Raw genomic sequence first — 12,956 nt, 5'->3', positions numbered from 1 at the left:
TTAATCGTTGTCGTGTCATTCTCACATTCAAAAGCTCCATCCCACACTAATCTTATCATTTTCAACTCTCTCTATGCATTCTCATTTCCAGCAACTCACTCCCAAAATCTTTCACAATATTTAGGGAACATCGGTTAAATCGACGATTCACCTACAACCTTATATGATTTTTTTGGTTAAACTATAATTTAAAGCATGATAGTCGAATCATATATTAAAAACTTAATTTTATACATTATATATAGAATATTGTATCATATGATACAATGTTTAAGAAATAAAAAAATAAAAAATATAATAATTACATCATCATTTTAGAAAATATCATGAACATCTACAAAAATATAAAATTTCTTATATACACCAGTATTATATCATTATTTTTTTTAAAAATGTATCAATTTATATTGGTAATATATATTATATCATACGATATGTTTAATGTATCATATTAATTATGATATACTTTATAATATATATCGTTTTTATTTATATCATATCGTATTATAAGATATATATCATATATCATATGATATTAATAACTATGATTTAAAGCAATAGTCATTAAATTGCCACCTATGCTTACCCCTGCTTACCAAACTTCGTCAAACCGGTTAAACCAGTTAAATTGATCCCGGTTTTAAAACAATAATATTTGTAAAAGTCATGCAAGATTAAACCTTCAACCAAAAAAAAAAACCATGGGTAAAAATCCAGTCAACATTAGTACAGATAGTTTTGTTGATTTTTGGAATGTTTTTTTGTTTTAATTCTGAATTAGCCAATTACATCATTGTGTTGATTCTCTTATTTGTACGGAGTAACCTTTTAAAGTGCTTAAGCTTATCAGTAGTAGATAACATTACAAAAATCTTACCAAAAATTTATTTTAAGGCTACCTATTCTGCTTCTACATATACAACTTCTCTGGCAAAAGGGAAAATCTTGAAAAGTAAAGGGAATATTTATGAAGATTGCGGTTTGGAGTCCATATATATATCTTCTCAAAAGTTGGCAGTTCTGAACGAATAACAGATCCACTTCTTTGTTCTCCCAGCCACTTTAATTTTGACACTTGATTATCCCATCAAGTGCACCTATATCTTGCTTGTATTATAACCATAAGTTCTTTGTTTTGTCTGTGAGATTCTTGAAGACTTTTCTGGGATTGTTAATGATGGATTGTGTTTTATTTCTCAAGTCTTTGACTCAAGGGACTGATTTTGAACGTGGGTTTTTGGTGTTTGGGCGTTTATCGCAAGTTTTTAACACTTTGTTGTTGGTTTTGATGTTGTGTTTAGGGTTTAAGTTTCTGCAAGTTAGTCTGCCTGGAAAAGGATTAGTTCATTTTTTTTGTTATATTAGAGGGAAATCGGGTGAGAGAAGAAATGGGTTGTGTTCAAATATTGATTTTGGTGAAGAATTTGATGCAAATATTGTGTCTGGCAAATGTGGTCCGCCATGGAAGCTCTTGGACGAGTCAAACTCGAAGTCGACAAATGATGTTTCGGAATCAGTAGAATGTTGTGAAGAAGATGAGTTATCCGACGTAGAATCACTAAGAAAATTAGTCAAAATGGAGATGCAAAGGGCCAATGTGGCTTGTATGGAGCTCGAGAAGGAAAGAACGGCAGCGGCATCAGCGGCGGAAGAAGCCATGGCCATGATTTTGAGGCTGCAAAGTGAGAAAAGTTCAGCAGAAATTGAAGCCAATCGATTCCGGAGAATGGCGGAGCAGAAACAGGAGCATGATGAAGAAGTGATTCAGTCACTGCAATGGATTGTGATGAGACATGAGTCTGAGAAGAGTTTGTTGGAGGAGAAGTTGAAGATTTATGAAAAAAAATTGAAGCAATTTGTGAAGGAAGATTTTGAAATGGATGAATTTGAAGGAGTTGATACTGCTGAGATGTTTGAGTAATTTGGAATCGGAATGGATTGTTGAATATGGTTTGTTTCTTATTGTTATTGTAAATTCAATAAATATTCGATTTGGCATTTCTTTCTTTTGTCAATCTAATTACTTCTTAATAATATAAACAGCTGTCATATTTCCTTTCTCGACTTTATTTCCATCAATTCTAATATAGCATGGGTTAAGTTTAGTCAAGATTTAACTTGACATAAGATCAGTTGATGTTGGAACATGACTTGTAAGTAAAATAATTTTATATTTTATTCAAACTAAACTTAAATTTAATATTAAATTCTATATAAACTCGGTATAGTTATAGAGATTGAGATATATTTTTAAAAAAGTTATAATATAAAAGTTTTTACATAGTTTGTGACTTAATTATCAAAATGCTCATATATAATATAAAAATAATACAATGATTTGAAATGTCTTTAGTGCAATATTTATATCTCTCTTTTTTTCTTTTTCTCTCTAATTTTTTTGCTCAAAATTTTTAATATTATCTGAATGATCCTTCTAGGATAACCACAAAATAATATTCTCTCTATAGCTTACAGTTTTAATATAATTTAGTCTCGAATCTATTATAACTTTTAGATAAAATAATCAACTAGTGATTATCTATTATCTATAATGTCTGGTTATACTTAAAAAGATTTGAGTTTGAGATGTCTTGTTTAATTGCATAAGAATTATCATCCCCAATAACATAACATTTTAATTATTGCTTGTTTTTAGCATCACTCGTCATCATTGGTCAATCATGCAAAGAAAAAAAAATCATAATTCTTGTTGGGTAAAAAAAATACACAAATTAGAGGATTGGCATAAGAGAATACGCAATTCATGTACACTGGGGAATTTTATTTCTGTTGTAAAGTTTCTTTGATATTTTCAAGTTAATTTCCCAATTTATACTTATTTAAATCCAATGTTAAAGAATATTATATTATTTAAATAGCCTAAATATAAAATTATGTGTACATTAATAGAAAATCATCGCAATAACAGTAAACTTAGCTTAAAATTATCGAATAATAATTTAAGATTATGTTAAATCTATATTATAATTATCAAATATAAAGTTAATCCCCTATGAATCTAAGATGAAAAATTATTTATTTATTTTTTTATGGTACTTAGTTTATTTTGACATTGACAGTAACAGTACCACACCAAGTACAATACCATCACGGCATTTTGAATCCCCTCCGTCCGTTTTTCTAAGACTCGGTCCTGATTCACTATTAGACAACACATCATTCAAGCCAAAATCAGTACTCTGCAATCCCGGAATTTTCTGTGTCAATTGGTCTGCCAATCGCCATCGCCTTGGCCGGTAAGCTTTTCCTTAACATCTCTTGTTTCGTTATCGAGAAAAGACAAAAAAAAAATAAAAATAAAAACGGAATGTTGAGAATTGTATAATCTGAATTAACTCGCTGCAATTGTTGTTTCGGGCTCAGTTCAAAAATGGGTCCCATTCAAAATTCAGTTTTGACAATTGTTTACTTGGATTATGTATAATTTGCATTGTGGACTCTGATTCCCGAAATTTAATAAATATGTTGAGAGATTAAAATTGGAAGTGTTTCCCACTTAGTAATTGATTCATTTGTTTATTTTTTTATGTTTATTGTGTGATCAGTGGCAAGGGGAAATGTAAAGTTTTGGTTTTGATCTTCTTTTTAGCTGAGAGTTCTTTGAAATAATACCAGGTTAGGAGCATTTATTTATGGGAATGAAGAATTTCATGTAGTAAGTTGAACATTATGACAAATCGATTAAATTTATGAAAAGACTAGAATGTCATGAGGATGCTTTACGATTGGAGTTGCTATATAACCACAATGAAAAGGCTATGCGTTTTTAGACATCCAGCTTTACTGTTTAAATTTTTTGAAATTCAGTGATCCTAAGTTGTTGCTCATGTTTTTGAACTAGCCCTATAAGCTTAAAAAAATTTCTCTTTGCTTATTTTAAAGAATCTAAAATAAAATAGAGCCAGGTGGTTTAAGGAGACATGAATCTGATTATCTATGTTTGAAATTTGTATCATCTATTACACTCATACAAATACATTTCTGTTTATACTTATTAGAATATATTTCTGTTTAAAGTTTTATTACTAATTTCCAGATACTAAGGGCCTTTTCATGTAACTGAAAGTGAAGTCTTGGAAGAGGAGGACATTGTCACTGCAGTATGAGGTGTGTGCCATTCTATTTCTGTGGTCTACATGTTATATTACTACATTATGTCTCCATAATGAGAGGAAAAAATTATGTATACCAGATCAAAAGGTTGACCTCCAAACTTGTGGGACAAATCACATTCTCTGAAAAATATAATTTTCTTTTCCTTATTTAATTTTTCTTTTTTAAATTTGTCTGAAGAGAATCAATAATCTTGTTGGCAAGCTGATAGTTCTTATTTGCAACCAAGTGTCAATAATCCTGTCATCATGAATGGCTAGTATAGTATGGATCTTTAAAACTAATTCCATTACTTTTGTAGACTTGGCTTTCATTAGTTGAATTTTGCTGTGAGGATGAATAACGGGATAAGTGATGATTATAAGGATGTGTAAAACGGTAACTTATATGTTTACCTCAGGTTATCGCGTACATAATTCAATGATGGACGCTCAAAGTTCCTCAGAGTTGAATGAGGCCCCACAAATGCTTCCACCACCTCCTGGAACTTTTGTAGATCGTGAGGAACTTATCCAGCATGTCGGCGACTTTGCCGTATCCCAGGGATATGTGGTAACTATCAAGCAATCTAAGAGGGACAGGGTAGTAGTCCTTGGATGTGACAGAGGAGGTGTTTATCGTAATAGGCGGAAAACTATTGATAAGTCCTCCGCTGAAAGTATCCGCCGCAGAAAAACAGGTTCTCGACTTACCAATTGTCCTTTTGAATGCTGGCTTGTGGATACTAACTATTAAAAATGGTACACACAACCATGAACCTTTAAAGGACACCTCAGAACATCCTTCTGCTCGACGCTTTACAGAAAGAGAAGTTTTCTTAATTAAGGAGATGACAGATGCTGGATTAAAGCCTCGCCAAATTCTTGCTTTTTAAATTTTTTGTGATTGTTATTGTTTCTAATTTTCTTACAATGCAGATGACTTATTTATTTATTTTTTGCAGTGAGAAACTTCAAGTCATTAAGACCTCAAAAGTCTGCTGTAAGGAATAATTATCAAGCTATTATGGAGCCGTCTTGGAGGCTACGCACCCCTCTGGTAAGCTTAGATATAATCCAACGCAACTCAATTCAACAAAGCCTTATCCCAACTACTTGGGGTAAGAAGCAAATAAAGAAATTGGATTTCTTTATCTTTATTTTTGTATAAATAGTTTGTCTTTCTCGTAATCTTCATCATTTTGTGGTGGCATTCTCTGTACTTATAATGAATTTGTCTTGATGTTGTATGTCAGAGGGTTCCCAATCTAATTGGAGGTAGATTTGTTGATTCCCAGTCATTTGCATCTATTGATGTTATAAATCCTGTAAGGAAAATTTACCAAAATTTTCATTTTTGACTATTTTAATATATTGTGAAGTTAATAGTCATTGAAAACAATTGTGTTTTTCTTTTCCCAATTTATCTATCAAATCATGATAGGCAACGCAACTGGTCGTTTGTCAAGTCCCTTTGACTACCAATGAGGAGTTTAGAGCTGCAGTATTTGCAGCAAAAGCGGGCTTTTTCATCATGGAGAAATACATCAGTTACCACTCGTCAACGCATCATGTTCAAATTTCAAGAGCTTATTCAAAGGGACATGGTAAATTTGCGAAACTTGTTCATTATTTTCATTCACTCTTAAATTTTGAGTAAAGTGAATCTTCAAAAATTGGCCCCAGGATAGGCTTGCTATGAACATTACTACTGAACATGGAAAGACACTAGAAGACGCACACAACGATGTGTTGCATGGACTTGGTTAGTGCCTTTTTTAATGCCTGAATGATTTTTCAGTTGGTAATGGCTGTGCTTTAAGAAGTTTTTTACTATCCCATGTAGAAATAGTTGAACATGCTTGTGGGATGGCAACTCTTCAAATTGGGGAATACTTTTCCAATGTATCAAATGGAATTGATTCCTATAGCATTAGAGAGCCACTCGGTGTCTGTTGTGGGATTTGCTCCTTTGACTTTCCTGCTATGATCCCTTTATGGGTAAGCTTGCCATACCTCATTCTTTGTTGGCCTTTGAATCCTGAATTGTCTAACAGTGTTGGTCTAGGGAGCACATGACAAGTGTATTGTGTGGGTAAGGAAATCAATTGCATGTGTTTCTTGTAATTAATCATAATTGGGAAATGCATAGAGGCTGTGACCATATTTTGTTAGCATTCAGCTATTGTTTATAAAATACAAATCTTGTTATTGTTGCATAAGGGGAAACCTTATATCTTCAATGTTCTCCTGAAGGGAAAATGATTCAACCAGAGATATCATTCATTTTCTATCTCTCTGTTATATACACAGATGTTTCCTATTGCCGTCACATGCGGTAATACATTTATTTTAAAGCTTTCAGAGAGGGATCCAGGTGATTATTATGTCTTTACTCGTAGTGACTTGCATCTCTAATACTTCTCTGCTTTTTACTGCTGCAAAATCCTATTTGGCTTAGATAAAACTTTAAAACACTTTATTTTAATTTTCTCTTTCCCGGACATTGATCATATATTGACTCGTGCTTCAGTTCATTAAGCACTTATCTTAGAATGTTTGACTGCAAATTTTCCATATTTATTTCCCCTATCTTTTGACATAATGTTATTTTTTGTCAAAATTCATAGGATAGCTTTTTGCCTAATTGTTGAAGATATTGTATAACCATCTTAGTTGTCTCTTGTATCTTCATGGCAAGTTGCTAACTATTTTTATTTCAGTAGTAGATATTTGAAATAACACTATTAGCAGAATCCTCTTAAGTGCTATCTGATGAATTTCTAAAGCATCTCGTTAAATTTATCATTCTGTGTTTGATATCTTTCATATTATTAATCAGTATTAGATCATGCTATTTTGTCCTCATTGTATTAGATCATGTAATTAACCTTAATGCAGCACACAGACACCAACTTAAATCCCATTAATACAGGCACCACACTTAATCTCAGTCGGAAGTTGAAGATATATATATACGCACACTCAAAAGCACAGATGAATAATATGCAGTAGCTGGAAGAGGAAGATCGGAAGGAGAGAGAGTGAAATCTGACCTAGTGCTTGCATATTCATAGAGCTTGCTGGTGCTGGAGAAGATAATCAGACCCACTTCTGCATCGCAAAGGATGGATAGTTCTCTAGCTTTCTTCAGCAACCCGTTTCTTCTTTTCGAGAAAGTCACTTGCCTGTTAGTCGAATTGTCGATCCTCCGAATCACAATCTTTCCCCTTCCCATCTTCTTCAATAGTCCTAGGGTTTGTTGGCTCTTGATATCTCCTAGATCAGCAAATTTCAGCTTGTCAGTTAAAAGATCACAAGGATACAAGAAGGAACTAGTAAGATAGAGAAAATTATAAATCATGGAGAAAATGAAACAAACCCAGATGAAAAAATGAGAAGGAAATTGAATAAAAATAGAGGAATAATAAGTATAACACAGATTGAGATCAACCCGATGGCTAGATTCTTTCAAATAACCATGGATATATACTAATATAGGACATGAAAAATAGAAAACTATAAATAGAACTTGCTTGCTTTGATCTATAAATAGAAAACTATAAACCCCTAGTTCTAAGCGAACTCGAGATTGCAACATTAATATGGGTACTCCCTTGTAGGAAGAGACAATTGTTAAAGTGAATCAAGCTAAGATTTGTTGTCTCTTGACCGCCATTGGAGAATCAGAAGAGGGGTTGAAGTTACAAGAAAAGATTGTAATAGACGAGTGTCATAATGGGAGAGCGAGTGTGGAAATAGTGGAATTGGAGACAATATTAAGTATCAAATAGATCACTGACACGTGCTATCAGCAAAACCAGCGGCGGATTCTTTCGGGACTTAGGGTTCCACAATTGAAAATTAAATTGACCATATGTGGCAACTTTTAATTTGCACACCCACACATCTGTACAATTTTTTATTATTTGTTGTAACCCTAATTTTTGTAATAAAGAATTGTATGCCGTAGTTGGATATGTTATTTCAATTTTATAATAAAAAATTTAATCATCATATTGTCTTCTTAAAAATATTATAAACATTTAAGAAATATAAAATTTTAATTTAAAATCATAAAATCAGATAATAATACTATTTATTCCGGTAGGAATACTAAAACCATTCTGATAAGGGTTGCAATTTTTCAGTCATTTGGCTTATTAATTTCTAAATTATTTAGGGAGTTCATATTAATTTACCTAACAACTATTTATTCAGTTTTGTAATTGTTAGCTAATGTTTAATTAAAATGTTTTCACACTTAGATTGGATATTCATCGATTCAAGGAATAGTTTATGTGTTAATCAATCGGAACTGTTAAACTAGTAAATTATTTGAGTAAATATTAAAAATAATATTAAACGAAATAGAAATATAACATAATAGAATTTTATATATTCTATATCAAAGTCCAGTTTGAGTTTTAAAACTATTATCAAAATTGAATTCCTTTTTAGCCATGAAACTATTGCCACCATTAAGGGCTGATTTATTAAAGTGATCTAGGGAATATTTCTTTCTTTCTTTCATAAAAAAAAAATAAAGAATCGTTATAACCTACTGCTACATATTTGCAAACGTGCAAGCATATACATAATTATATATATAATATTGAATTACATCATTTGATTGCCAATTAAACATTAATGTTAGTTGGGTTAGAAATTTCATAAAAGCCCCTGGTTGACCTTAAAGAGTTCCAAAATTCCTAAAGAGAAGAATTGATTTAGTTACGAAACCCTAGTCTTCGCAACAAATTACATTAGTCTATATAATATGAGAAATGAGAAGCTAATGATCTTTGTCAATTTAGATCCTAATTATTGAACACTTGAAAAGTAAACAGAAAATCCTTAATTCATTTATGTAGCTAAATGAATATAACAATACGAGAGAGTAAACAAATAGAAAATCACAAAAAAAATCCGAATAACTTCACAAAGATTCTTATTACCATTAGAAAAAAACTATATTGGCTATTTATACTACATACTCATGCTAGACTGTAAAACTATGTAGAAAACTCATCCTATTTCATCAACTATTGAACAAACATGTGTGAACTCCTGCAATTGAATTTGAGAGAAACCTAGGTTTGATGAATGAGAAAAAGAATAGAAAGAACAAAAGACGAGAAAATGAAACCTAATTGAATATTCTATAATAACCATGATATTGTTAGTGATTTCAATATGAGACATTAAACTACAAAAGTTTGCCATTTTTGAGCTATGCATTTTCTAATATCTATACAAGTCCATATGCAAGTGGGGTTTGCAAGGTGAAGGTGCATGAATTTATAATATTTAGAATTACTAATTACTGTAAGAATTAAATGTAGAAAAAGATTTATCATTCATAAAGGTATTTTTAATAATTTTGTTTCATTAATGTTTCCAAAATAGGAAATTATGGTATGCGCATGAAAACCCTATTATAAAAAGCCTGAATAGTGAGTTTTCTTCCCTGCCTTCTAGCTAGAAAAAGGAGTTGCATCTCTATTTAAAATTCCACGAGAAAATGGAGATGTGAAAAATAAAACAAAACAAAAACAAAAGTAGGATTAAATTGACTAATCAAGTCAATTTGATTAGAATTTAGTGGTCTGTCTAATCTGAGTTGATATTTAAACTTGTATTAGTTAAACTATCATGTTCACATCAGTACGATGTCTATATTGTTTTTTAAAATTCTAACATGGGGCATGACACCACAATGTGGGTTTGTTATATATTGTTATAATTTTTTTTAATTTGTTTTAACCTAATTGGATATTAGAATGACAATAATGTATATTGTGAGGCTTGAATCTAAATATGCTTGAATGTTGGCAAGTTTATAATAGGATTAAATTCATTTTCTTTTGGATTAATTCGGTTTAATATATATAAAATTTTAATCACCATCATCGTGTTAATATTATTATTTCAACCGGTCGATCTAACCAATCTAGACTTGGATGGGTCTTTTAGCGGGGTCAACAGTCGATAAATCAACTTTAATCTGTTTCATTTATTATTTCCCTTGGATATGTTTTTTTTTTACCCTGTCTGTCTGTACAAATGATTAAAAAAAATTGCAATGGGATGGGAAAATATTAATTTAGCCATACCCCACTCACTCAGTTGAGAGAATATTACTGTTCCACAACAGAATCTCAACTATTGCTTATGATTATTAAATGAAAATAGAATAAAATATTTACACAGTTCGGAAATACACATGTTGACGATTTCAATTCTATATTTCTATTAGTTTAGATGTCCTTGTTGGGCATTTAATGCCGGAGAAATTATATGCAATTGAGTTGTCAATTACCAGAGGCCACTTAAGGTTTGTCCGGGTAGCTCATCGATTGTAATGTTGGTGTTGAGATTAACACTAACAAGAAATACATTAAATGAATGTCAAGTTTAATATAAAAAAGCTAAGAGACAATAAGATTTAAATGTGGTTTAATCAATAAATCATGAACTTATCTATGAAAATTTTATTAATTGAATATTTAGAGAGATGAATTTTAATTACGATATTGTAATCTAATTTTTTAATAGTTTTGAATTTATAATAGTGAAAGATAGAATTACATGTATAACTAAAAAAGTAAAATCCCATATCATAGAACTTTGATTGTAATTAATTGTTGGAGTTGGGGGAATAGTAAATTGTTATTTAATGTTTGAGAGGCTTTACGAGTATGATGATAATTGACTGATATTTTCTCCGTGGCTGATGAAAGAGATCATGTCATATTCATGTCTCTTCTTGACTCGAGAGTTGATTTATCATCTATCCGCAAATCGTCTCTTAGGTTTTGTATTAATGAGTTTATTTAGAAATGAGTTTTAACCATATAAAACATATATAGTTTTTTTTTTAAAAATTCAAAATAAATAAAACTATATATGCAAATAAATTACATGTACTAACAATACTATAGCTGGTGAAGTGGTAATATGGAATTGATTGACGTATTTGTTCACTAATTTTGGGGAGGTAATTTCCAGATTGCGTATTAAGCATATTATTTTGGCGTCACTATGTGAAGTGCCGAAATTAATTTGCCCTCTTATCATGGTAAAATTACAAAGGCGCCCACCATCGCATGCTGCGAGGACTACGCATTCTGTCAAGTTTTTTTTTTTTAACTCGCACGTGATCAAGGTTTGCTGCAGAATCCATTATCCAGTGAAGATGCGATGTTTCACTGGTCCGAGGATTAAATTTAAAACCCCTGTTTAGGTTTTTAAATAATATAAATTCCATGGCTGTTAGATGGATAACCATTGACCCAGTGCTAAAGAGACTGGCCTGTATTAATTTATATTATCTTCTGAGTCTGTACGAGGTGATAACCTTGGCAATGGCATCGTACTTACAGTGAAATGGTCAGTTTGTGAGGGGAGAATCTTTGCTGCCTTTGGAGTATTGGACAGGCATGATTCAGGAGTCTGTAAGTTTCTGTCTTAGGGTTTTCTTTCTTGTATTTCCTGCACAGGCGAGGCGAGCTTGCTGGAGATAACATTATTTTCTCAGGATCAGATCGAAGTTAAAGGCTCTCTAAAACAACTATTCGACTGGAAGATGAAAAAGAAAGACAATATTTATATCTGTATGGCATTTTTAACTGGGGTAGATTCCAGTCAGAACTAAACCTGGAAAAAGATTCGAGTATTGCTTGAATTTGGAATATCGAATTTAAATTCGAACTCCAAACAACTTGAACAGGAATAATAACGCTGAAGACAAAAATTTCAATGAAGAATCGTCGACAAAGAATCGAAGTCAAACCAAACAATTGGGACTAATGTCTGTTGGTCAATAGTCTGCAATGATGACATTAATAAAAATACATTTTTCAAACCTAAAATGTCTTTGAAATTGTTTGATTGAATATTTTAGAAAAATTGCTTTTTGTAGAAAGGTTTAAACTTCAAGAATTTCCAAGAAATTAATTAAACCAAACAATTGGGACTATTGTCTGTTAGTCAATAGTCTCCAATGATGACACTAACAAAAATACATTTTTCAAGTCTGAAATGTCTTTGAAATTGTTTGATTGAATCTTTTAGAAAAATTATTTTTTGTAGAAAGGTGTAAACTTCAAGAATTTTCAAGAAATTAATTAAACCTGTGCTTCATGGGGTTAGAAGAGTCCTATCGTGATTTAATGACATACTATAACATAACTTGGGTGCACAAAACCAATGAAACTTATAACAAAAAGAGGCTAAAGATTCATTATCTTAAATATGACTTTTAAGCATGGAAGTCTAAACTCGTGAATTGAAAAACTTAAATTTATATATCACATTTTATATTATATTATAAGATACATTTTTATAAAAAAATATATTGATTTTTATCAATAAAATTATTTACATATATATTATATCATAAAAAATGATTATTGTGTTGTACCACTTTTCACTCCGTTTTAAAGATATATATTATTTTTAACCCATATTGTATTAAAGGTATAATAATAACCATGCTTTCAAGAAGGATAAATAACACACTCATTCTTTGAAACTCTCTTAGTGGAAGACAAAATTGTAAAGGAACAAAATTACACATCGATGTACGTACATAATAAAAACAAAATGAATATAGTTTGTATAATTTTTTATGTTTTATAAAATAAAAATGTTTTCTAAAAGTTGTTTATTGTTATAAATATAAGATAAATAAATTGTAAGATAAGTTTATTGCAGAATGGGAATTATAATTTCATTAAATCAAGGCTGCGAAAAGAAGAAAGAAGCAAGAGTGAAGAAACAGGAGGCAAGAAGCAACAATATTTTATGGATGGGTTACAGCAAAATGAAAAAGGGGGGAGG

General features: G+C 31.0%; 1 protein-coding gene and 1 pseudogene across 1 annotated transcript; both read left to right on the top strand.

Annotated features, from left to right (window-relative positions):
* The first annotated feature begins 1,177 nt into the window (after positions 1 to 1,177).
* LOC123227736 (protein FLOURY 1-like) lies at positions 1,178 to 1,921 on the top strand. The gene has a single exon (XM_044652851.1). It carries the CDS (start codon positions 1,178 to 1,180, stop codon positions 1,919 to 1,921), a length of 744 nt encoding a protein of 247 aa, XP_044508786.1.
* A 1,202-nt stretch (positions 1,922 to 3,123) lies between these two features.
* Positions 3,124 to 7,473, top strand: LOC123227444 (annotated as a pseudogene).
* Positions 7,474 to 12,956: the final 5,483 nt, after the last annotated feature.

This window comes from Mangifera indica, chromosome 10 (assembly GCF_011075055.1).
Source record: "Mangifera indica cultivar Alphonso chromosome 10, CATAS_Mindica_2.1, whole genome shotgun sequence".
Classification (NCBI taxonomy): Eukaryota; Viridiplantae; Streptophyta; class Magnoliopsida; order Sapindales; family Anacardiaceae; genus Mangifera; species Mangifera indica.
Note: the sequence above shows the minus strand (reverse complement) of the source record. Positions and strands in the feature narration are given on the sequence as shown.